The 24,830-nt window shown below is 54.8% G+C and overlaps 8 protein-coding genes across 8 annotated transcripts; 5 read left to right on the forward strand and 3 right to left on the reverse strand.

Annotated features, from left to right (window-relative positions):
* The first annotated feature begins 208 nt into the window (after positions 1–208).
* Positions 209–3,185, forward strand: CAOG_07782 (hypothetical protein). The gene is made up of 8 exons (XM_004342806.2): positions 209–403; positions 487–632; positions 800–1,892; positions 1,988–2,061; positions 2,180–2,200; positions 2,291–2,404; positions 2,496–2,592; positions 2,685–3,185. The coding sequence occupies exons 1-8, from the start codon at positions 235–237 to the stop codon at positions 3,095–3,097; spliced, it is 2,127 nt and encodes a 708-aa protein (XP_004342855.1). The 5' UTR covers positions 209–234; the 3' UTR covers positions 3,098–3,185.
* Positions 3,126–6,380, reverse strand: CAOG_07783 (hypothetical protein). The gene is made up of 5 exons (XM_004342807.2): positions 6,220–6,380; positions 4,380–5,780; positions 3,946–4,268; positions 3,489–3,855; positions 3,126–3,408 (listed from the first exon to the last, which is right to left on the reverse strand). The coding sequence occupies exons 1-5, from the start codon at positions 6,302–6,304 to the stop codon at positions 3,341–3,343; spliced, it is 2,244 nt and encodes a 747-aa protein (XP_004342856.2). The 5' UTR covers positions 6,305–6,380; the 3' UTR covers positions 3,126–3,340.
* A 330-nt stretch (positions 6,381–6,710) lies between these two features.
* On the forward strand, positions 6,711–8,740 carry CAOG_07784 (hypothetical protein). The gene is made up of 5 exons (XM_004342808.2): positions 6,711–7,153; positions 7,354–7,392; positions 7,656–7,788; positions 7,914–8,170; positions 8,288–8,740. The coding sequence occupies exons 1-5, from the start codon at positions 6,746–6,748 to the stop codon at positions 8,558–8,560; spliced, it is 1,110 nt and encodes a 369-aa protein (XP_004342857.2). The 5' UTR covers positions 6,711–6,745; the 3' UTR covers positions 8,561–8,740.
* A 65-nt stretch (positions 8,741–8,805) lies between these two features.
* CAOG_07785 (cleavage stimulation factor) lies at positions 8,806–10,999 on the forward strand (the record flags this gene model as incomplete). Its single annotated transcript, XM_004342809.1, has 9 exons — positions 8,806–8,877; positions 8,998–9,096; positions 9,155–9,505; positions 9,602–9,742; positions 9,864–10,085; positions 10,193–10,318; positions 10,466–10,617; positions 10,704–10,813; positions 10,896–10,999. The coding sequence occupies 9 exons, from the start codon at positions 8,806–8,808 to the stop codon at positions 10,997–10,999; spliced, it is 1,377 nt and encodes a 458-aa protein (XP_004342858.1).
* A 233-nt stretch (positions 11,000–11,232) lies between these two features.
* On the forward strand, positions 11,233–13,086 carry CAOG_07786 (N-acyl-phosphatidylethanolamine-hydrolyzing phospholipase D). Its single transcript, XM_004342810.2, has 4 exons — positions 11,233–12,181; positions 12,303–12,469; positions 12,550–12,654; positions 12,756–13,086. Exons 1-4 carry the CDS (start codon positions 11,561–11,563, stop codon positions 12,973–12,975), a joined length of 1,113 nt encoding a protein of 370 aa, XP_004342859.2. The 5' UTR covers positions 11,233–11,560; the 3' UTR covers positions 12,976–13,086.
* Positions 13,045–16,856, reverse strand: CAOG_07787 (hypothetical protein). Its single transcript, XM_004342811.2, has 9 exons — positions 15,809–16,856; positions 15,472–15,668; positions 15,147–15,377; positions 14,563–15,031; positions 14,349–14,457; positions 14,178–14,271; positions 14,021–14,095; positions 13,800–13,943; positions 13,045–13,695 (listed from the first exon to the last, which is right to left on the reverse strand). Exons 1-9 carry the CDS (start codon positions 16,761–16,763, stop codon positions 13,150–13,152), a joined length of 2,820 nt encoding a protein of 939 aa, XP_004342860.1. The 5' UTR covers positions 16,764–16,856; the 3' UTR covers positions 13,045–13,149.
* Positions 16,857–17,317: 461 nt separating this feature from the next.
* On the forward strand, positions 17,318–19,512 carry CAOG_07788 (hypothetical protein). The gene is made up of 2 exons (XM_004342812.2): positions 17,318–17,481; positions 18,092–19,512. The coding sequence occupies exons 1-2, from the start codon at positions 17,448–17,450 to the stop codon at positions 19,414–19,416; spliced, it is 1,359 nt and encodes a 452-aa protein (XP_004342861.2). The 5' UTR covers positions 17,318–17,447; the 3' UTR covers positions 19,417–19,512.
* On the reverse strand, positions 19,472–24,668 carry CAOG_07789 (hypothetical protein). The gene is made up of 5 exons (XM_004342813.2): positions 24,415–24,668; positions 21,880–23,577; positions 21,447–21,764; positions 21,244–21,325; positions 19,472–21,116 (listed from the first exon to the last, which is right to left on the reverse strand). Exons 1-5 carry the CDS (start codon positions 24,565–24,567, stop codon positions 19,630–19,632), a joined length of 3,738 nt encoding a protein of 1,245 aa, XP_004342862.1. The 5' UTR covers positions 24,568–24,668; the 3' UTR covers positions 19,472–19,629.
* Positions 24,669–24,830: the final 162 nt, after the last annotated feature.

The following is a 24,830-nucleotide window of genomic DNA, read 5'->3' on the forward strand; positions in this document are numbered from 1 at the left end:
TGAGAATTCGAGCTTGGAAACGGCGCCGAAGGGGACAGGAATGGATGATTATCATCTTGAGCAGGCGCAGCGACGAGAGCCAAGTTGAACTGCTGAGAACAAGCCGATCTGCTTCAATACAGACAAGTCACCCGACAGGTATCACTCGACTCAGCTCTCAATGGACCTTTCGATGGACCTCTCAATGAATCTCAGTCCATCTTTTTCTTCTTTTTCTCCTGTCTCTCTTCTCCAATGGAAGCCCAGCCAAATAATCCTTCGTCTTCAGGCCATGCTCCCACCGATGCTTCTGCTGCCGCCCCTCCGACCGTGCTGCAGCGCTTGAAGCGCATCCAAGCTCTACTTGACACATGCCGCACTGGGCTCGGTCTCACGGCGCCGCGCAATGTGGATCAAGGCCACGGTTTGTGTTGCTGGCTGAACGCTGTGCATTGGGATTTTTGCATTGGGGGGCGTTCCACTCATCGCTTAGGACCCGGTTTGTAGTGCATCCATACGCAGATGCGCATATCGAAACCATTCGCCAAGACGTCCGCGCCGAGCTGCGCGCGTTGACGCAGGCGCTCTCCAACTATGGCGCAGCGGCTGCGTTGGCGCCAGTCACAGCGAGCAGGTTGCTCACTCAGCTCAAAGTAAGCGCCAATGCAAGCACACACACACACACACACTTGCATGGTGAAGAACGACATCCAAGCATGCTTGATCCAAGCATGGTCTACATGAGCGCGATCGCGCGGTTTTGCCATTTGCTCACTTCCCATTCCTGTCCTCCGCCCCCCCCCTCGCCCGTCCAACACAGGATAAAGCTACCCGTCAGGCGGAATCAAAGGTGTTTAGTGCATCGCTTGCTGCAGCGTTGGCCGTGTTTGACCGAGGAACCAGGATCTCGCCCATCGACGAGCTTGATTCGCAGCTGAGCAAGGTGGCTGCGGCCAACAACCTCCAGCTGCAATCTCTGTCTTTCGAGGAAGGCAATGCACGCTACCTCACGTCTCAAACGCTCTTCGTTGAGATTGAGCGATCACCGGGCTCCAACGTCCCTGAAAACGCGGCCGTTGCCGCGCCGAATGAGCCGCTTGTTGCCGCCGTCAAAATCCTCATCACCGACGAGGATGACGCGCATCTCGACGACCCTCCCATGCCCATTAACGATCCTTGGATGCTGCACCTGCTTCAGCAGCGTCATTTCGACGAGTTTGGCCGCCAGCTTGCCCGGCTCGCCGTTCTGGACAATTCGTCTGCCTTTTCACAGCCGCGCGAAAAGTCCAACATGGCCAAACTTTTGCGTCAACTGACGACCGATTTGCACACTGTGGAAGCTGCCGAGATGGCTGCTGCTCAGAAAAACTTGCATCAAGTTGTTCAAAAAGGCCACGGCCTCCTGGCTCCTCGCAGCGGCGCTCGGCTCCTCGGGACAACCTTCTTTGCATCGCACGAGACATATGCGCGCGTTGAGGCCATGGTTGCGCGCCTTGAGCGAATCCCTGGGCTTTCTGCCAACACTGACGAAGCTCGGAAGCTAGCCCGTGCTCTTTCCATCCCAGCTGTTGCCGTCGACCAGCTGTTGGTTTTGAGGGCCTCCGACCAGACGCCAGATGTTTTGCGACGAGAACTGTTGTTCAAGCTCGGCTTCTCTCTGCAGGTGGATATTGAGCGAGCGAGTTTGCAGTCAGTCAACATCCAGCCGACCGTCGCGAAGGCAGGCGACGAATTCTCGTTGGTTGCAAACAAGATTTCGCGTGGCTTGACAACCATCGTTCCGTCACCGTACGAGAGCGACGAAGTTTCGCATGCAAGCGTTCCAGGCACACTCGCAGCTACCCTTAACTGGCACATTCCCGTTTGTGTCTCTGTTCTGCAAGAGCTCGAGACGAATGTTCTCGGCAAGTCAGGTACGACAGTCAAATGCTTCCCTCGAGGTTTGTGTGCGGAGAGCGCGCGCACAATTCGGGCTGACTTTCTGTTTGGTCTGAAATCGCGGCTACAGCAAATATCACCGAGGTGTCGTCCAATGGGTCGGTATCTGTCGAGCAGCTTGTTCTCGATACCCTTCAGAGCTCGGTATGCCCTTTCCTTTTCAAGTTTGGTTGAAACGGATGCCAAGTTGGCTGAAAGGGAGACGCTTGTGCTTACTTTTCGAGATGTTTTTACATTTGCGACCGTTTTTGATATCATTTAGGGAATGTTCTCTGAGCATTTGGTACGGATCGGAGAGTGCAAAGGAATGGCGTTTTCGATTTGTTTGGTGGCGTTTTCTCACCGCATCTAACTATATGACAATCTCATCTAGCGAGTCGGGGACTCCAACTATCTGTTCAGCATTCCTCTAGACCAAGGCACCCCTGCTGTGCTGGTTAGCCGCTTCCCTATTGTGAACATTGCCCAGCTACATGCTGTGGAACAGGTATGACTCCGAATTGCTGCTTTCAAAGTGGCGAGATGCTTGATCTAAGGACACCTATGGATTTTTTTAAATTGTGCTGCAACCATCCCAGGCTTTCCGCCAGCAAATCGTCTTCAACCAATTGTTGGCCAGCTGCGCTGCAGAGCTAGCTCCTGAAGTTCGAATCGCCAATCGCGGCCAGTCCAGTGGTACGTCTCTTGTCTGCACGATGCGCGACAAATCCGAGTCGTTGCTCAACCCTTTCTGTTGGAAACTGGCTATTGCGTGTTCGCACTTGCAGAGCCACATCAGCGCTTTGAAATCGCACTCCAACCACCCCGATTGATCTCGGTAGTGTTTGAGCGCCCAGCTTCTTCGTCGATGGCCAATTTGACGATTCGTATCGAATCAGGTGGCAACATCACTGCCGCCATTCGCGACTCGGACCCGTCACCGACTGCTCCGCTTCCAGATGCGGGCGTGCTGTCCGAGTTGCTCAATTATTCTCTCAATATTCCGCTGTGCATGCATCATGTGTTGGGCCGCAAATTTTCCGAGCCCCCCGCTCAGGCTGCCGCCGCAGCGCCACTTTCAGAAGGCTTTCGTACTTCTGCGCGGCGAAGACACGAAGACGCAGCAGAAGACGATGAAACGACCGTTTCCACATCGGCAGATGCCGACGGAAGCGCTGCCAAACGGCGCCGTGTCGAGTGATTGATTTAATTGCAAAAGCATCAAGCCATTTTTCTTTTAACTTTTTTTCATTTCTGTTGTTAACCAAATCCATACAACTCAACTACATTCATTCACACTTTTTATCAACGTCTCTCAATCTTCAACGCGGTTGCCGAAATCGACTTCAACAAGGCAAACTTTCAACAATGTTCTTCATGCGACAAAGAGGAAGGGGCCCCACAAACCTGCCCCGCTCCCTCCCACAACGTGTCCAAATTCGCCCTATTGTTTGGATGGTGTGTTGCGTCCACTCTTGCGAGTTGGGGTCGAGGGGAGATCCAATTGGTGTTCTGTGAACGGACATCAAAGTGTCAAAGTGAGTACGAGTAGGAGCGGCATTACCTCTACATCCTCAAAAAGGAAAACTCACCTCGTGGAATACCGGTGGCCTTATCTGTGTTCTTTGGTTGAGCAGCATCTTCAAGCAAAGGTGCGACTTCAGCCTCCGCATCCATCGCGACTGCGGCGCCAGCCATTCGCTTGCGAGCAGCGCTACGTGGCGATGATCGGAAGCCCTCGAGGCTGACAGCTACGCGAGAAGGCGTTGAGGGCAACTTTACGGTCCCAGCATTCCTGCGAGGCGAGCTGGTTCCCCCCAGACTCAGCACATTGGCGTCAGGAGCTCCTCCCTTCTTCATTGCGGCTTTTGCGGCAGCCAGGCGGGCGCGAGCGGCCTCACGCGACGCCTCTGCAGCAGCAGCCTTGGTTGATGCAGCAGACGATGCAGCTTCGCCACTCTAAAAGAAAGGAAAGAAAAGCAAAAACCTCGTTGGAGTTAGTGAATTCTGAGCCAAACAAGCACAAAACAACAATGGACCCAGACTTACAGTCGAGGCCGCCGACGATGCGGTTGCGGGCTTGCGTGATGCCGCGCTCACAATAGGACGCTTTGGAGCGCCAGACGTCTTGGGCTTTGGTGGCTCCAGTTCTTGCCAGTTGTTGTCGCGGAGCTTGACCAACTGTTCAAAGCGGTCGTAAATGTTCTCGACCTGAATGTAAATCACCTCCCAGAAGCCAGCAAGATCTGATGCGTGGGTCTTGAGCTCGCCCGACTGATCGATGCTAGCCTGGCAGAGACCGGCGTACTGGGGGAATCGCTTGTTCATCAACAGATTGGCTTGACCAATGGCGGCAATGATTGAGCCCAACGCTAAAAGAGAAACCACAAAGAAAAAGCGCCACACACCGATGCTTTGTGAGAATTCGTGTTTGACAACAACCGTGCAAAAAACGAAAACAACGGAAAATCTCTCGCTCTTACAATCATCCGTTAGCTCGGGGTGCTCCGCTCGGTAGGCCTCCCACTCTGCACAATGAGCAGCGAGCTTGTTCTTGCAAGACTGCATGACGTTGCGCCAGTAGTGACCGTCCTTGACTTCGGAATCTGCAGACGGTGCTGCCGAGCTGCCAGCTGCCGATTCCGTCGCAGGCTCTTCAGATTTCTCAGCAGAAGAGGTTGACGCAGCAGTAGCAGCAGTGGTAGAAGTCTCGGTGGCTGTCGAGGCGGGCTGTGTTGCAGCAGACTTGGTGTCATCGCCGTCGGTGGCGGCCACCAACGCACCGGGGCCTGGGACAGAGCGAGACGCGGGGAACAAGGCCACAGGCGCGTCAGAGAGTGTGACGACTTTCAGCGCTGCAATGAGATCGACCGCGGGATCAACGCGGCGAGTGGTCGTGCGAGGCGTCCAGCGCGGTTCGGTCAGCACAGCGGGCGTCATTGGCACACGCATGGGCGTTCCGAGCCTCGATGCCGCCGCTAAAGGTCCTGCGCTGCTTGAGCTGGCGACGGTGCTGTGGCGGAACGCGGAGAGTGGACGACGGCCAGACAACGGCGATGATGAGGCTTGCGCAGCGGAGACGCGCGCGGGGGGTGTTGCCGGCATCGAAAGCAGGCCAGACACGGTTTCGTCCATGCTTTCGTTCAGGCCCAGGCCGCCGTGGCTGGACTGGTGGGTGGCATTCTCAGCAGACCCATTGTCGGAGGACGACGAGCGCTCGTCCGCTTCCAAGTCCATCGGAGTGACAAATTCGTCCCTGCTGACCTCTTCCTGCGGCAAACGTGCGTGGTCCTCGGCGATATCATCTGCAATGCCAAACGCGCCGTTGGCAGGCAGGACGAGCTCGTACATGCTTGGTTCAACGACGAGCATTGTGGACGACGGCTCGGGCGAGAGCGACTCCGGTGCGCGGTAGCAGACTGGGTTTCGTTTCCGAGGTGTGACCTCCAGCTGCGCGACCTGCTGGGCGACTGAATCAATGTCTGACGCAAGGACGACCGGAGCAGCAGGTGCAGGAGCAGCAGGGGTCAGCGGCGTCGGTTCGATGATGACCGAGCTGGCTTGAGCGCGTTTGCTGGCGGCAGTCGTGCGCCGTGACTTGGGCTCGTTGTCAGCAGCAGTGCTTGCGCTAGCACTAGTCGCATTCGTAGTGGTCGCCTTGGTTGAGCGGCGCGCGGTCGTGATGACTGGCTTTGACTCGATGACGCTCTCGGCCTTTGCGGCAGCGCGGGTCGCGCGAGTGCGTGGCTCGGGCACTGCGACGGCTGCCACGGCGGTGCTGGTACTGGCACTGGACTTGTCGTTCTTGCTCGGGTTGGCTGGCTTCCGAGCATTGGTGGCAGGTTTGACAGCAGAAGCAGAAGCAGTGGCAGATGGCTTGGCGTCTGCATCCACATATACACGCAAAACGATGAGCTTCTTTCCTAGTATTGCTTCCTGCACGTCTCTTCAATCTACAACTAGTATTGCTTCCTGCACGTCTCTTCAATCTACAACTATAAGGAACAATGCCTCGTTTGCCACAAAGTCTCGACTTGGCGCAAAAAGAAATAAAAAAAAAAAGAAAAAAGAAAAAGAAAAACCGTTGGAAACTTTTTTGTGTTTCAGTTCTGAAACCAACATCAAAAACCGTTGAATGTTTGTTGGAACGCTGAAACTGGTGTCGGAGTTTGGATTTCCGCATGGACACGAGCAGAAATCAAGCGTGTGTTGCTGCCTTTCGGAGGAAGACGAGGACGAGGAGGAAAACGAGGGGCGAGGAGCGAAACGTCAAAACAAGGGCGGGTTGGCGGTTTTTTTTTTTTTTGGATGTTTTCAAGTTACTGTCAGTATTTGCGTCAGCGATGGTCGCCAGTGCTCGTGCACGGGAGCGGGTCATCCGCAATGCGCCGTTCTCAGCTTGACTCATGATGAAAGTGAGAGAAAGGGGGGGTTGTATTTGAGGAGAAAGAGAGAAAGAGAGAGAGAGAGTTTGAAACGGTAAGATAGAAAAAAGACTGCAGTTTCGTTCCGTTTCCGTCGGTCATTCTGTTTTGGATTTTGCCCATGAATCACTCGCTTCGTACTCATGCCACCGACCTTTTGAGATGTATCTGCGATTTTACGCAAGGAGGCTTCCTGTCTGCTGGAAATTCAAACATTTCTCTTTGAAATTTTCATCTCTTTCTCTCTCTCTCTCTCTCTCCCCACACTGCAATTCAGTTCCAGCAGTTTCCTGCACACTCAGCAGCTGTACTGCACACTGCAAATGACTTTGCACGTTTTGCTCATGCATTTGCCTCTTCGTCCGCTTTTGTGGTTTTTACTCACTCTTCCTTTTCTTAAAAGTTTGCACAATCCTAAAACAATCATGGCGACTGCGCAAGTTCTGCTCAGCGACGCTGCGTCACCCGCCGACCATTCCGGCCTCAACACAACTGCCACATCATCATCATCATCGTCGTCGTCTGTTGGCAACGGCACTGCTTCTGCTGCAGGAGGTGGCGTCCGTCAGCACGGCGAATTCAATCTCTCCGTGCTTGGGGGCGGACACCCGCACTTTGTTCCGCACCACGACAGCGAGTACGAGCGCCAACAGCAGCAGCAACAACAACAGCATGAGGAGCAGCAGCAGCAGCAGCATGACATCCATGACCAGCAGCAGCTGCGCGCCATGCTCGCCGCCTCGACGTCGCTGCTCGTCTCGACGGGCAATCTCCTCAGTCCCGCGCTCTCCCGCCGCGGCGACGTCGCAGCCCCGCGCAACACCGTCCAAGAGGTAACCTCCCCCTCGCTTCATACACACCACACTCACAAAAGCAGCTCCCTCGCTCTTTCACGTTCTTCATCCAATGCTGTTCATTTCCACCTCGCTGCGCTTTTCGTCAATCCTTTGCTTTACGATTGGACGGCGATTTTTCTTGAACTTTTTTTTTTTCCGTTCTAAATCTTGTTTGCTTGGTTTTTTTTTGTTTTTAGGTTTTGTTGGCACTTTCGCTCGCATTTCAAGACGCAACGGTAAAGCATTTGCAGCAGCATTGATGAACCGAGAGCGAGACAGAGAGCGAGAGAGAGAGAGAGAGTGAAAGAGCGGCAGACGAATGGGGACGGCGTCGAACGCGTGGGCTTTCAAACCGCCCCCGACGTCTCTCTCTCTCTCTGTCTCTCTCTCTCTGTGACTCTCACTCGTCAGACTGAGCATTTTGGAGAGTAGAGATCTTCTTATGACGCAACTCACTTGCTTTGGTGCTTTTGGATGCATTATGTCTCTGCTTCTATAGAGCTCGGTGCGCGCTGCGGCGGTTTCAGTGCAGCGACAGAGCGACGGGCTCGTTCACGTGGCGCGATCGCCGTCCCCAGCGTCGCCTGCGTCCGACTGTGCGGGCTCGTGCGGCGAGGCAGTCACCACCAAAGGCAAGTGCCATCGACGAGAGTTTGAGCGCAAACGAGCGAGGAACTCAATGACCACTCACATGGGGTTTTCCCGCCTTTTCCCCCCCCCCCGTTCGCAATGTGTGCCTTGATCTCCACAATTACAGCCAAGCTCTTCGTCCTCGACGATATTTCAGAGGCAGAGCTCATTGACGCCGTAGCACAAGTCAGGAACGAGCTTGCCCTCGAGCGCATCGATTCCTTCATTCTCGCTCCGCAGTTTGACAGCGATGCCGCCAACCGAGCATCCACCGACCGACTTTGGCATGCTGCAGAGTCCCTGTACACTGCCGGCGTCCTCGGATCTATTGGCGTGACCAATTTCGATAGCGCAGATCTTTCATCCTTTGTTTCCACAGCACAAGTCAGTATTTCTGCTGATTTATTATTTTTCATGCTTTCGAACACTGAAACCGCTGTGATTTCTCACTTTTTGTTTGTTTGTGTGTCTTGTTTGGACTACTTTTCAACAAAACCTCAGATTTCTCCTTCGGTCAATCAAATCTCCACAGGCAAGTTCAGCCAACCTCTCGCACAACTGGCCAAACAACACAACATTGCGCTGCTGTCCAACCCGGACGCCGAAATCCCGATTCTCAGCAGCGCTGCCTTGGACTCTGTCATTGGCTCCTACGTCGATCCTTCGGGCTCGTCCCAGTTGCGTCCTCGATGGCTTGTGCGCTACACGACCGAGATCAAGTGCCGCAGCATTGCCGCGCACCGCGGTTACATCCTGCGCGCCGACCGCGTGTAAAATGTCAGACCAACCCAGTTCGCGCCTTGTTTTTTTTGTTTCGCTTTTTTTCGCTTTGTTTTCATTGCTTCTGTTGCCCTCCCGACGTGCGCTATCAAGGGATGCTCAATCGTTTGAGTTCCAATTTCGTTGTGAAACTTATTAAGTCCTTGTACAATACAATACAACACCGTTTATTGACTCAGTATCCATATCAATTCAGTTCAGTTCAGTTCTCTAGTTTTCCACTCATACAGTACTTGATCATGTCTGCGACGCTGGATCGCAATATGCTCTACCGATTGCTTGTCGGCCAACTTCGCCTCGACGGATTTGACGTGCGTGTCTCTCGTCTCTCGTGAATCCTACTTGACGCAGCTTTCTTGTTGTTTCTTTGTCAAGACTTGACAATCCATACTGACTTCCATACTGACTTACTTTTGGTCCCCCCTTCATAGTCGCTGGCTGTGAATCTCGCCAAGGCAGTCAATCTCCACCCGTCGGTCGCTGCGACGCCATCCTCGCGCCTGGAATCGCTCATCCAACTTGGTCTCAAGGTAACGCTCCTCCTTCTTCTTGTTCTTCTGCTATGCCATTGTTGTTGATTGACTGGAGTCTCGTGTGGACGTCGAGCCTCGTGTGTGCGCGCAATGGATTGAGCTCACTGTCCTCTCGCGTTTGGCACGCACACAGGCTGAAGCGGCTGGCTTTGCAGGCGCGTCGGACGCCAACAATAATGGTGGATTCGCCGCGGATCGCGATGGCGGCGCTGGTGCTGCAGAGTCGTCGATGGGCGGCGGCCAGCTGCTTGATTTCGAGCTCGAGCAGCCAACGGATTTGCCTGCCATGCCAGAGTTCTATGTGACGTTCAGCGCAACACACAAAGGCCCGTGCACTGTCGCTGCATTCAACTCGGATGCGTCGCTGGTCGCAACAGGCTCTGCGGACACCGTTATCAAGCTTTTGGTGAGAAATCAAGCGCTCGAACTTGCAGTATCTATCGGTGTGGCGCTCACCTTGCGATGGCAATTGCTGTCGCCATGCCGAAACGTGCTCTGTTAGGATGCCAACCGACTGTCAGGCGAACGCCAAGGAGAAGAAGACGACGAGCCTCGCACCAAGCGAACGTTTTACGATCACGCAGCAGATGTGACGGATCTCGCCTTCCATCCCACGATGCCGTATTTACTCTCTGGATCCAAGGTAGCGTTTGTCGGCAATTGTTTTCGACTTGCTCTTGAGCTCCAAGTGTTGTTGCTGGTGCTGAGGGTCGCAGCAACTCAAACGGTTTGCTTTTGGTTTGTTGCACCTGTTTAACTTGCAGGACGGCACGGTGAAACTCTTTAACTGCAACAAGCTGGGCATCAAGCGCGCGTTCAAGTTTATTCAAGACGCAAGTGCCATCCGCTCGCTGTCTGTCCATCCTTCTGGGCAGTTTGTGCTGGTCGGAACGGACGAGAAAGCGGTGCGCTTGTACGATCTGGAAACCTTCCAGTGCTATGTCGCAGCAAATGCGGCAGATCATCACTTGTCCGGCATTCACAAAGTAAGCGATGGTGGGGAGAGAGGGGGTGCTGGAGCCAGGGTATTTCCAGTTGATGGATCGACCTAAATGTTTCGTTCTACACTTTTCGCCCCGCCATCAAACGACAGGTCCAGTATGCGGCCGAGTGTAACGTGTACGCCACGTGCAGCGGAGACGGATCCATCAAGGTCTGGGACACTGTTAGCAGTCGGTGTGTCCTCACATTGCCGAAAGCACACGGCACCGACATTGAGGTATGGTTTGGAAGACGTTGGGTTTTCAGCTGTGATTCACACACACACACACACACACACACACACACACACACACACACACACACACACACACACACACACACACACTCACTCACTCACTCACTTGTGCTCTTCCAATGTCTCCAGGTCACGTCATTAGCCTTCTCAAAGAACGGAAAGTATATTGTCAGCGGCGGGAGCGACGGCTCCGTTCGGCTATGGGACGTTGCCGCCGTGAATGTGTTGCAAAACTACGAGGGCAGCCGCAACACTCAGCTGCCGACTCGCGTTGCTTTGAGGTACTGCATTCATTCAGCTCCGAAAGGTTCTGATGCGAACGAGCTTGCAGCTCACTTTCCATGGACGTTTTTGGTGTTACTCTCAGTTACGACGAACGCTTTGTGTACGCGAACGATGAAGCGACCGTTGGCATGTTTGTGTGGGACGCGCGATCTGGCGAGCGTGTACGATCGCATCCCGGAAATCCAGTTCCAGGTGAGATCACGCGGAGCTCAGGGGTTTCAGCTTGTGTCATTTGTTGGATACTCAACGGGCACAACATCATGCATGCATGCAGGTCTTACCAGTCAAATCCGAAACATTGCTGCGCATCCCGAGCGTCCCGGATTTCTCGCCTGCTGCGAGGATGGTCGTGCTCGTTTCTGGGGCGTTCGCGAGTAGTTGTTGATGTTCTTTTTTCTGTACCACCCAATACATGTGCATGTCCATGCGTCCTCCGAATGTGCGTTTCCCAACCACTTGCACACGCGTCACTTTCGATCCCCCTCTTTCCCCTCTCCGCTGACCTTCGAAGCAGCTGCGGAACTTTTGTTTGCCCCAATTTTCCCGCACCCTGTTTTTCGTTTCTCGTCAATGTTTTAACTTTTAACTTTATCATTTTTTCCGCACTTCTCTTTTTTTTTTTTTCTTTCGCTCGTTGTCTGAGTTTTCTCCTCTTTCAAGCTGTCGCTTCGCTGCTCTCGATTGCAGCTGCTGCCATTGCTGCGCGCCACAGCAACGCCACTGCTCGCCGCCGCTGCTGCACCCCACCGACCCCTCTCATCATCATCCTCATCATCATCGCTCTCATCATCGCTCTCATCACTGCCATCCGCTCGTCAGTCGCAGGCGTCGTCGCATCGCAGCCAGTCTTCTTCACTCTCAGCAATCAACAACAACGCGCCGCATTTCCCGTCTTGGCGACACCGCTACCCCTACTACTCCAGCCGAGCAACACACACGATGGCAAGCACTTCATCCGCAGCTCAAGTCCAAGGCTCAGCGGCGGCGGCAGCGCGGGACGACAACTTCATCCCAAAGCCGACGGTTCTGACGTCGATTGCCGACAGCGAGCTCGTCCAGCCAGTGCGACTGCCCGACGGCCGCTTTGACAACCCGTTCTCGACATGGGCCCAGCGCGGATTCACCGACGTCTTCAAGTGGATGCTCGGTGGCAAGCGCTCCTCGCCGAGCGTGCCCAAGACCGCAGCCGAGCTCGACCGCACGCTGCCAATCCTCCGCCCGGACTTTGCCGCGCTGGCCAAAGTTCCGCAGGCAGACGCGACGCAGGTCATGTGGGTCGGACACGCGTCCGTGCTCGTTCAATTCGACGGCGTCACTGTCATCACCGACCCGGTCTTCTCGCACAGGTGCGGTCCGACAAGGTTTACGGGACCCAAGCGCATCCGCGAGCCGCCATGCGCCATTGCCGAGCTGCCCAAGGTGGACGTCGTGCTGATTAGTCACAACCACTATGATCACCTCGATCACGCTTCCATCATGCAGCTGCACCGCAACTTTGCTCCGACGTTCTATGTCCCGCTTGGCAACGCTGCGTGGTTTCACTCGTGCGGCATCCCCGCGGTACGTTTTGCTCGTTTGGCTCTTTTTCCAACGCTCAAAGTTAGGTGTATGAGTGGTCTCACAAGTTTTGTCTTGCTCCAACAACAACAACACCACCAACAACAACGCTTGATGTGTGCAGGACAAGGTGGTCGAACTAGGTTGGTGGCAGGAACACCAATTCAACGACAAGGTCAAGTTTGCCTGCACGCCAGTCCAGCATTGGTGCCGCCGAGGCGCCACAGACATGAACAAGGCTCTGTGGGGAGGCTGGGCCATGCTCGGCGCTACCCAGCGCATCTTTTTCAGGTAAACAACGGGGTTGCAGATGGAACAACAGCTTGTGTTCAGGCTCCAATCCGTCTCACCTTCAAATTAATTTGCGACAGTGGTGACACGGGATACTGCGAAGCCTTCAGCCAAATCGGCGCCAAGTACGGCGGTGAGCGTGGATTTGACCTGGCGTTGATTGCCATTGGCGCCTATGACCCAAGGTAAAAAGAACAATGTCGGTTGCGCCGCCCTTGTCTTCGCTCGACATTGTGCTCTTGTTGCGCTCACCTGCGGGACACTCTACTCTTTTCGAATCTTTCAGGTGGTTTATGCGACCGCAACACATCAACCCGGAAGAAGCAGTGCTGTTGCATCAAGAGTTGCGCGCCCGCCGCTCGCTTGGCATCCACTGGGGCACGTTTATTCTGACGGACGAGCATTACTTGGAGCCGCCAAAGCGCATGGCGGATGCTGCCAAAGCCGCCGGTCTCGCCGATGATGCATTCTTTGTGCTCAAGCACGGTGAGGTCGTCACCGTCTGATGACTCTGGTTACAAAGCAGATAAAAGCATTATCTGGTCGATAAACGAACGGCGAACGTTGTGAAAAAAACGTGGATACCCAATAAAATTAATACAATACGAAAAACCAAATCGAAAATTAAAACAAGAGAACGGCTAGAAACAGGAAGCCTCCACTCCACTCCACGAGATAGATCACTGGTGCTTCTTCCCATCTGTCGACGACTCCTGCTCAGAGTCATTCGGTTCCGCGCTTTCAAAAGAAAAGCCTGCACCGTTCGTCGGAGCCAGGAGGCGGCCGCTACCGGCTTGAGCAGCGAGCGCCGCGTTCACGGACGCCATTTTGGCCAAGCTTTCGGATCCACGAGAGGGACGCTTTGGGGATCGCGGAGGAACCACAGTCGTCGGGGTGGAGTTGGGCGAAGCCGAGCGAGGCGTTGTAGTGGGGGACATTGCCGGTGTTGAGAATTCGGGCGAGTCGAGCATCGAGGGTGTTGGAGGCACAGGCTCTGTGAATGTGTCAGACCACGAGGACGAGAAATCGTCGACTTGAGCTGTGAGGCTGGGCGCTGGTAGCAAGGGCACGGGCGCAAAGAACTTGTTGCGGATCAGCAAGACAATGTTGGTGATAAAGACGACCACCACTGCCACGGCGGCCAGAACATAGCTCAATTTTTGGCCAATAAAGTTGATGGTTTCGCTTCGACGGGATGTGTTGACGCTGTGTTCGACCACGCCAATCTGGAGGCGTGCAGCAACGGTTGAGATGAAGCACCGCAGGTTAGTGTGCTTTTCAAAAAAAAAATGTCAATCTAACAACCACACCAAACGAAAATGGCGCCTACCCGATCGTGGAATTGACCAATGATATCCCGAGCTTCCTCTGTCTGCTGCAAAGTGAGCTGGTATCGGTAGTCCATTTCGCGCTGGAGTGATGCGATAGATTCCTTGAGTTCGCTGAATGATTCCTGCGTGTCGTGTGCAAATTGCTACAAGAAATAGATGAGGGAGAATAAAGTTCGCAAGCAGAAAACACTATTTTTGGGCGCAAGAATGCACTGCGTACCAGCATTGCCTGCTTGTCATCGGCCATTTCTTGCTCCAACTGACGGCGCGACTTTCGTTCATCAGCCAGCGAGGCCTACAAGCATTTCGAATTTCAGCCAGATGAGTAAGCAACCTCCAGCACCCCCCATTTTTCGACTATCGACAAGAAATTGTACCTCGACTCGAACCAGCGATTCCTTCAGCTGCTGAATGATGAGTTGGTGTTGATGGGCAGAGCGACGATCTTTTTGCATGGCTTTGGCCAGCTCCCTGTGGATGATTGCATGTGCGTGAGCGCTCGTTCAAATGCTCATGGTAAGTCAGACGCAACGAACGAACAAACGTACCGAATGCCAGGGCCATCTTCGTCCTCAGAGTCGGTCAAGTCCTCGGGAGTGCGGTCAGAGTCAAAGTGGCGAGTAAGCACGACACTTTCGGCATCACTCGGGCTCGAGTCTAGAGGAGTCGCCATCGCATCGAACAGGAGAGTAAAGCAGCGTGGTGAGTGAAAACAACCCAACCCCGCCCACTCCCAAACCTCAAGCAAACGAATGGCCATACCGGCTTGATCAGCAGCATTGCTGAATTGCTTTTTTGCCGTGAAAGTGCCAGAGTCAAGACTGGAGGACGCAGCCGCACTGGAGGTTGTCGATTGTTGTGCTGGGGAATGGCTGTCGGTGACCGTCGGGGAGACAGCGCTGCTGTTGTCGGGCGAGGCAACGGCAAGGGTGGGTGAAATGGTGTTGTTGATGCCAGTCGAAGGGCCATCGCCTGGTGACGGAGAGTCGGGATCTTGCAATTGCGAAAGATCGTCAATGGATTTGCGGCGCTCTCGGCCGTCTTGAGCTCTGTCACCACCAATGTGGCCAAGGCGCTCGCCAAAGGTCTTGGTTTTGCCCTTGATGTATCGGACGGGATTGCGAATGAGATTTCCCGTCGATTTTTGCAACGAGGTGACAATTTCCGAGGCTGCTCCCTTGAACGAGTCAAAGCTGTTATCGTCATCGCTATATTCGCCGTTTTCTATTGCCTGTTTGGTGGGGGAGGGGGAAAGGGAGGGTGATGGGAAGGAGCGGAGATCCGGTCAGGGAAAGCGTACGCCAACGACCCAATAAATAGGGAAAAAACAAACAACCAAATCGTACCGTGTGGATGGCTTGATACTTGGCCAGCTTACGTTCAAGCTCTCGCATGCGCGTGTCGGATTTAACAAACTTGCGTTCAAACTTGGATTGGAATTTCTCATCGACCAATGCTGGATTCCGGTTGTATGCTTCCTCCAGCTTGTCAAAGCCTTCGCGCACCTTGACTTCGTTTTCAATCTTCTTTTTGATCGAGTCAATCTTGGCCAGGACCTCGAGGTATTTTTTGTTGTTCTGTGTGCAAGTGAACGAGCAGAGAGACGTTAAAAACCAAAACCAAAACCAAAAAACAAAAGTGGTTCTTTCAAAGAGCAAGTATGTCACGTACCATCAGCTCGGAGCGACGAGGCTCCGCTAGAATGTCTGCAAAGCGCACAGAAAGGGTTTCTCGACCGCCAGCGACGCCCGGTGAGCCATTGTCCAGCAGTCTTCGGCGGGTCTTTTCCGACATTTCCTGCATCCACTGGGAGTCCCCATCGTCCCAAAAGTTGGATGCATCAGGAGATGACATTGAGTCCAACGAGGCTGAGTTGTAGGATGAGGATGAATCGGTGGAGGAGCAAGTAGAACAGAAGCGTGAGTTTTTAGCCACATAACATACGTTGAAAGAGCATCGTCCGACACTCGAAAACTCAATGCACACGAAACAACATGGACAGACTTACGCCGACCAGGAATCTCATTTGCTTGGCTGCCAATGCTTCGTCGACGGAAGGCAACACTTGCCGCGACGGGCGGCGATCCCGACAGCGCTACAGAGAAGGGTCGTGAGCCTGCAGTGACAGACCCGGGTCCCGACAGGACGGCCGATGACGGCACTACTCCGCCTTGCACTCCAGGTGCCGCCGTGGTTGTTGCTCGACTCCCGGACGTGGCAAATCCAATGTTGGCCGAGCCCGAGCTTGCTCTTGCGCGGCCTTGGGGCGAGTCTGGTCGGAGGCTTCCCGAGGTTGAGGTTGAGGTTGAGGTTGAATGTGAGCCTGAGCCTGAGCCTGAGCTTGCGTTGGTCGTCTGAGCCAGATTCGCATTGCCATGATTCTGAGAATTAGCATTCGCACTCGAATTGGATGACGAGGGATTGCCCGGCGACCTGCCCGACCGGTCACCATTGTGCGCGGCAGTGGCACCTGTCAACGACGACGACGACGACGACGACGACGAAGCTGCCACCACTGATGCGCCTGACGCGGACGGCGACGGCGCTGCGGACGGAGTGGTCGACTGAGCGGGCGCGGGTGACGAGGCGCTGGGATTGAGCCGGGAGCCCGCCGCCCCTGAGGAAGCAGCAGCAGCAACAGCAGTAGATGCAGCAGATGCAGGAGTAGTGGTACTCGTGGCGGCGGCGTGGTGGGAGGAGGACGCGGGAATCAGCGCAGGCGAAGATCCCGTCGAGAAGCGAGCTGCATTGCTGTACGGCGACGTCGCTGAAGCTGAAGCTGAGGATGAGGATGATGAAGTTGATGATGATGATGATGATGAGGACGGAGTGGCGGCCGAGTTGGATGGCGCGGACGGAGAGCGGGCGATTGGCGGAACAGCGGACGACGACGCAGTGATAGTCGAGGTCGAGGTCGAGGTCGAGGTCGAGGTCGAGGTCGGTGGAGGACCAGTCCCAGACATGATGGTTGTTAGTAGAAAAAAGAAGAAGGGGACGAAAAGTGATAAAAGCGAAGAAGAAGAAGAAGAAGAAGTAGCTGGGAAAACCAAGGAAAAGAAAGAAGAAGGACTGAAATAAAGGAATTAGAAAAACAAAAACGAATACGAGTTTTGCTAACTAAACGGATGAAAGTGAAAGGAAAAAAGCAAGAAGAAGAAGGAACGATTGTCGAGTTTAGTGAGTCATTCTTCAACAACTGTTCACAGAAAAACAGAGATCAAGTAGAACTGTCCATTGAGTGATGTTCATTCGGTTTTGACTGTTTTATTTTGACAGCTCAGTCTCAAGTCTCAGAATACTTGTCAAAAACTCTGAAAATGTAAACAACAGCTCAACAGCGATCGCTTGTTATTAGTGCTGCCTCCATTGCACAACTCACCTATGATTCTATGATTCTGAGAATATTCTGACAATCATACAATGTCCTTCTTTGTGTGTGTGTGTGTGATGTTAGGTTGCGCGTTGCTGCCATCACCGCTGCCGCTGCTGCCACTGCCACTGTCGCCGCATTCAACCCGAGCAACAGCAACAGCAGCAGCAGCAGCAGCTCATCAAAGGACTGCTCTGGCACCACCGATCCACGCTGCTGGACCTCCGCTGCTGCTGCTGAACGCGGCAGTCCGTCCACGCGGCTTCTTCATCAAGTCATGGCCAGCGAGAAGCCGCCGTCCATCCCAACATGTAAACGTGCTCGTGGGGGCGTGTTGCTTGGGGATTACTGATGGCATTATTGTGGGATTTGGCTGGGATTGGGCCGAGAGCGCGGCGGTGGTTGGGCGCAGATCCCCCCCAACCCGATGCAAGTCTATGACACGTATACTGTACAATGCACTGCTGCAGTGATGACACGTATGACGGGTGTGATCAGCGAACAGACTCTCGGAGTTTGGATGATTCGCATCATCATCATTATCATCATCATCGTTCTACATAAAAACGAAACGCATGGACAAGAACTACTGGTCGAATCACCTTGGATTGGATTGACGTGGATGATCAACGCGCGCGCTTTGCTTCGGACGATGGAGCACACTCATACCATGCAACGCGTGATGCAGTATGAAAGCAAAAAAAGATCAATCATCAACACCTCGGTCCGATTGGATTGGGATCCAGCAGTCCTCCTCTGGGACTTGTGCTTGTTTCCATACTCATCTGGAGCTCGAACTTTTTTGCTACTCGCGTTTCACACTCACACCTCACCTCATTTCGCACTTGTCGGATCTCGCTCGTTTGTCGGTCTGGGTTTTTTGTTTTGCAACCATGTCACTCACACTGCCTGCTTTGACAGTCGAAGAAATCTCGGACGCAGAGATTGCCCGTCGATACCCCGCCGACTTGGAGCTCAAGCTGGTGCAGGTGGTGCATCGCCATGGCGCTCGCACGGCGGTCAGCGCAAGGCTGGACAAGTACCATCCGGCGACGTGGACGTGCACGCCGGATATGGCGACCGTGGACGCAATCACCCAGCCCGATCCCACGACGATGGAACACAGCCCTGCTGCCTTTTACCGCCTGCTGCATGTGCCTGGTCGCCAGCCGCTGATTGGCACGTGCTACTGGGGTCAGCTGACAGCGCACGGCCGCCAGCAGCTGGTCGACCTTGGCCAAAACCTGCGTCACCTGTACGTCGACCGCCTCCAGTTCCTCAGCCCGCAATGCAATGTCAATGACATTTATGTGCGGTCAACCACCATTCGACGCGCCATCGAGTCTGTGCAAAACCTGATGCTGGGCTTGTACCCGCCAAGCACGCGCGTCCCAACCGCAGCCAGCGCATCTCCCGTCGTCGTCGACATTCACACGCTCCACGAGAAGGTCGAAACCATGTACCCAAACTACTCGGCGTGCAGGCGTCTTGGCGAGATGAAAAAGGAGATGCAAGCGGCCCCGCCAATGACCGAGCTTGCAAAGCAAATGGAGCAAGTGCGCGTCCGCACGGCGACTGCCATGGGGATTGACCCTGCTCAACTGTCATCCTCCCTGCATGGCATCTACGACGAGCTGGTGGCGCGAGAGGCGCACGGATTACCGCTGCCGACTGGTGTCACGCGCGACATGATCAAGGAAATTGAGCTGCTTTGCGTCCAGTGGTGGTTTGCCGACCTCAAGCGAGCCCTGCCTTATCGCCGCCTGGCGATCGGTCGCTTCATGCAAGAAGTCTTGGCGGACATGCTTCACATTGCTGCACCCACCGACAGCGTGGCACTGCAGCAGCAAACACAAGCTCTCGCCGAGTTTTCGACGGTTGCAGTTGAGCGTGATGCGTCCGCATCGGTGTCTCCCAAGACGACAGGACCCAGCCCCCTCAAGTTTATGGCATTCTCTGGACACGACACGACTCTTGCCCCGACTTTGATTGCTCTTGGCTACGATTTGAAGGAGTGGCCTGGATTTGCCAGCAACATTGCGTTCGAGCTCTTCCAAGAGCGAACGCAAGCGCGCAAGCATGTTGTGCGCGTGCTCTACAACAACCGTCCTTTCGCCATGCCCGGGTGCGCAGGAGCCGCGCGCGACAAGGCCGGCGAGTTTTGCCCGCTCGACAAGTTTGCCGAGGTGGTTGCCCAGAACTTCCCCCTCAATTTCCAGGAGGAGTGCAAGTCTGCCCGCGAGTAGAGATGGATTGGGCTTGACTTTTTGTTTGCAGGTGTCATGTTTTGAAGAAAGAATAGGCGAGTTACTTGCTCTATTCGATGCAATAAAAAAAAACAGGCATTTCATTTTGGAAAGACTAACACAGACAACTCCGATTGACGAGCGCTGGAGGACTCCAACAAACAGACTCCCCTTTACACAGACTAACACGGACTAACACGGACTACAACACGATCAACGAGAACCGGATGCCTCCAACTCCAAAATGGTCATCTTCAGCTGTTGGCGTTGCTTTGCAAACTCTGCGAGTTGAACGCCCATTTCCGCAACAGAAAGCTGGCCACGAATTTTCGCCTGCATGGCCGAGCGCTCTCGGTCGTCAATCGCCTGTAACTGCTGCTGCAGCGCAGAAATCTGGGTCGCATTCGCCGAGGGCTGCGCCATTACGCTGGACACTGGGCGACGAGAAGTGAGAATCGGAGGTGGGGTGCTACCGGTAGCAGAGCCAGGTCGGGACCTGGGGGCCTCGTGCGCAAACTCGGGCACAGAGCGGGGAGGCGGCACGGTGTTCCCAGCACGGTTGTCGTGAGGCCCAGGCAGCGGCCGCCCAAGAAGCTCGCCGTCTTCCGTGAAGGGAACGCGGGCAAGTTGCTCCAAGAGCAGGCCGATGGTTGGGTAGAAGACCGAGAATCCCTTCAAGGAAAACTGGCCGGGAGACGCGCACACAACGTGGAACTGCTTGACGCGGGACGTGGCCTTGAGCGAGATGGACCAGTTGTTCCCACTGGAAGAATCACGCAGCACGTAGGTGCCCACGGGCTGGTTTGCCAGGAGCGCTTCGGCTTGACTGCCAGAAATGCTCCCGTGATAACCCGTCGGGAATTCAACCAGACCGACAGGCGTATTGAGGGTGACGGCAGTTGCACCGATCGAGCCGCCTGCAGCAGTGGCCGCGAGGCTGGGCGATTCTGGCCGGGAATGGGTGGCAGGCGGGATGCTGGGCTGACGGCGGAAGCTGGCACGACTCGCACCGTCGCCAAAGCCGGTGTCGGCCGCCTTGTTGGGAGCATTGCTGGACAGAGACGTTGGAGTAGGAGGAGACGGGCCGCGCGGGGCGACACTGGGTGGGCTGACGCGATGCAAAACGGGTGCATGAGGTGTTGCGTGAGGCGACCCCTCGTACACGTTGGGGGCATTCAATTCGCCCGTAATGCTATCCGCGGAGCCAGGTCCGGACGTCGACGCATTACGCGGGGGCAGCGGGGGTGCCGTTTCGGGTTTGTTACTGCCTGGCCGTCTCAGCGGCACGGGCGGCCGATGCGCCACTGGGGCCTCCACTTGCAGACCGGTAATCAGGGCCCGAATGTTTCTCTGGGTCCGGGTGTTGAGCGTCTCAGAAGAGCCCGTCTTGCTCGTCGACCAGGTGCGTTTTGGACGCGGAGCCGAGGAGATGGGGTCCAGCCCGAGTTTGACGAGCTCTGCCTCGTCGGCAGCAGCTTGCTCTTCGTACTCGTCGTCTGACGCATCTGATTCAATCTCTTCGTAGTCACGAAGGCCGAGATCTTCGATCGACAACGCGTCGGGCTTATCGACAACACCGTCCGCCAGCTGCGGCTTGGGTCGGGACGGGCCTTTCGATGTAACAAACGAGTCAGTTTCCGCGTTTCGCTTCGTTGCACGCGCGATATTCAGGTTGCGGCGGAATATCGGTCGTCGTAGCACTAGAAGTGGGTTTTGTGGTTGGGTGGAGGGGGAGAGTTATGAGAGGCCGCGGGTCAGAACACGACAAAAGTACCCAAAACAAAAAATAACAGCAAGATTCCTTTCGCCACATGATTCGACACATACCTCGCTGGAAGAGCAACGCGGCCTTGTTGAGGCGCACCCAGGCAGCTTCCAGCTTGTCCATGTCAGCAAGCTTGAGAAGAACCTAACAAACACCACCCAACAAGAAAAAGAAAGGGCGTTGTGATCATTACCAAAGAAACAATGAGCAACAAGCGACTCCCAACAGCAAGGTCGCATGCACTGGCTCGGCTGCCATCACATACCATATCCTGGGCCACGTGAGCAGTCGAAAGACCGAAGCGCTGAACAAGAGCGCGGCAGGCGTCAATGGGGACGACTGACTGGTTAACCGGCTGGCGGTTCAGGATGCCAAAGCGTGCAAGAAAGCGGTCGTGCTGGTAGCGGCCAGGATAGCCAAACTTGCGCGACCAAGTCAGCTCGAGGAGCGACATGGCCATGACTTGGCCTTGGACGAACGAGGTGTCAAACTGTGCGTGAGTGCCAGATGCGTTGGCGCCGATGCAATGCACAAAGCTCACGCTTTGCGAGCTTGCGCGGTTGATCAGCTGTCGCAGAGATGCCTACGCCCAGCGAAAACAAAAAATAAACAAACAACCCGCAGGTGAGTATCCCATCCTTCCCTTACCCAAGTTGTCCCAACACCAACCAACCAGGATCGACTTCAATTGTACATACACGATAGCGCCCGACATTGTTCAAAGCGGCGGCTTCGTGACCGCGAACATTCATCTTGAGCGAGCCAGAGCTGGCAACGGCAATGCGCCCGAGCTGCTGCACGGTGGAGCTGTCACTATCGTGGAGAAGGTTGAGGAATTGGGGCAGCGAGTAGTCGCGGTTGACAATAATGCAGCTTGCAGCATCGTAAAAGACCGTGCCCACATAGTGGACAATGCCAAAGCAAGGCTTGACGCCAGCCTTTTTGACGTAGCACGCGTGCGTTCCTGAAGCGCGGTCCAAGTCACTCACAAAGCCGGCTGAAGTCGTGCTGGTCGCCAAGGACGCGTGATCAATCATGGCCAGCAAACCACTGGGACGCCCAAGGAAGAAGGCAACGCACTGCTCGTTTGGAATAAAGTTGATGTGAAGCGGCTCCCAATTGAGGGCTTGAATGTCAGCCTGCTCCATGCCAAACGCAGTCTCGACAAAGAGGTGACGGAGCGTTTCGTTGGCCATGTTCACGCTGAGGTGTTGGAAACGACACATGTTTGGCGCGGCAAACCCAAACATGTCAAACACGCCAACAGACAAGACCTTCTCGCGATCATCGGGGCGCTGTGGACGAGGGGCAATGGTGGCGTTGACGCGGTACAAAATCCACGCGACGAGTCGCTCGTAGAGCGATCGGGCAATACCATCGCGGTTTGCACTGCACTGCTCAACAGTCATGGGGCGCAAGCTGTTGGCAGCAGAGCGGGCTGCCATCGCCGCGCCGGCTGCAGACGGTGCAGCACTCGAGGCTGGCGCAAAGAGCAGAATGTCGTCCAGTCGCTGGCGCTGGATGTGAAGCAAGGAAGCAATCAGCGAGGAAGGCACCGTGCCGGCCTCGTTGTCGATGCGTGCAAGAGCAATGGAGGACGCGCTACCCGTCCCGGCCGCTTCGGATGGCACAAACTTGAGCTCGCCCAGGTAGAGGATGGCCGCGAGCACGGCAAAGACCTCGTCCTGCTCGCTCGCAGGGATGCCCAGGGCTTCCAAGGCGGAGGTGAGTTCGCGAAAGCGGAAGGCCGCCACGTCGAGGGAGTTCTGCGTGTGCGCATCCTGGTGCAAGTAGCGGAAGGTGGAAATGTGGGATGCAAGCGCACGCCCAGGCAGCTTGGCGCCCATGCCAACCACCATGTAGTAAAAAATGTGAAAGTTGTGCTCGCGGAAGGCGAACGTGTCCGCGACCCGCCATGTATCGAGGAGATAGATGTGCACCGAAGCGCCGGCCTGTGAGTGGGTGCGATTGGTGAAGGAAATGTCGGTGAATCGGGCCACGCGGGTCGAATCGGGGTTGTTGGGCGTGCGCGCATTGCAAAAGGCGGCGAACACAATCTCCACTTGCTCCATGCGCTTGGCATAGTCGATGCGAGGCGTGGCACAGCGGCGAATAAGGTGGCTGATGACTGCCTCGGCCGCGCGTGACTTGCCAGAGCCAGCCTGGCCGCGCATCACAACCAAGCCAGATTCGCCCGACTGGAGGGCAGAGCGCAATGCCTGTTCTGCAGCCGCAGCGACCGATGGCTTCCCGCCCGAGCGGCACAATCCGCCTTGCTGCAGTGCGATTGCTCGCTTTGATAGAGGTTTGTTTCGGCCGACTGCGATCGCAGCGTTCGTGTACCCAGTCGCATCCGAGAACGGGTTGACCACGACCAGTGACTCGGCAGCCCAAGTCTGCAATAGCAATAAACAAAGGGGGAAGGGAAACAAGAAGAAGGTGAGTGTTTTTTTTAATCGGATGCACGCGCACTTTTTGTGAGGGTGTGATATGACAGTTGTCTGAGATGTGTTGCCGACACACCCTGCCATCCCTGCCATCCCTGCCATCCTCCCTTCCCCCCCCCCCTTCCGCAATTCTTTCAATTTGCTTGTTTTGCTCATCTCATTGCCTGATCGCCGCCCACGTTGTGCATTGTGCCTCGTGTGACATGTATTTTGTGTATCGCGCGAGCAAACTTTTTCCGCTTTTCCACTTTCCGCCTCTGCTCGTTCATCTCCGCGCCAGGTTGCTTTTTCGATCTTCTCTTCGTTGTTGTTCTTTCCCTTCGCTTCCATTGTCGGATGATTCCACGATTCAACATCAAAACACACAATTTTAAAAAAATAATATAAAATAAAACAAAATAAAATAATATTGCCTTATCGCATTGCTCAATGCTTGCTCACTCACTCACTCACTCAACTGCTGCTGCTACTGATGATGACATGACGCACGAATGCGTGCATGTTCGGTTGTGTGTCTGCTTCGATGGCGCGGGTTTGGAAGACCGGCGATGGTGAGCGAGAGAGCGAGAGAATGGAGGAATGAACGAAAAAATAAACAATCGCTTAAAACGCTTTAAGAATCACTGGGAGAGAGCACCGAGGGTATCATTTTGTTGCTTCAGAGCGTCACTCTTTCTAAACCTCATGATCCCACACCCTCGCTCGTTTTGCGGATCCACGCCCCCCTCCCCGTCCCCAACGCGCGTTGTGGGTTGCAAGGAGCATGCGCGCGCTTGTTTCGCTTACCGAGTACTGCTGAGCGGCAAAGCGGCGCTGGAGCGCAGTGGCAATGACGGAAGCGCCGTCCGAACTTCCAAGCACGGTCTGATCGAGCTGCACCAAGTCGCTCGGCTCGGGCGCTGCTGCTGCTGCTGCTGCTGCTGCTGCTGCTTGGCTCATGGTTTTTCGCTCACTCCCACAAACTTAAAGGAAGACGCTGCTACGACTGTTGGAATGAACGAAAAGTGTGTTTGATTGTGAGGAAAATACTCTGAGAAAGGACGAAAGAAAGAAAAAAAAAAAAGAACTGAGTCGGAGATACCCAGAAAAGGAGAAGTCAAACGACAAAGATGGAAAAGGTGTCGAAATGTGCCGGAATGTCATTAAAAAGCAATTGAGACGGTGGCTAATTGAGAAGGAGAAGCTCAGAGAGCCAGAAAAAG

Source organism: Capsaspora owczarzaki, assembly GCF_000151315.2.
Source record: "Capsaspora owczarzaki ATCC 30864 unplaced genomic scaffold supercont2.16, whole genome shotgun sequence".
Classification (NCBI taxonomy): domain Eukaryota; class Filasterea; order Ministeriida; family Capsasporidae; genus Capsaspora; species Capsaspora owczarzaki.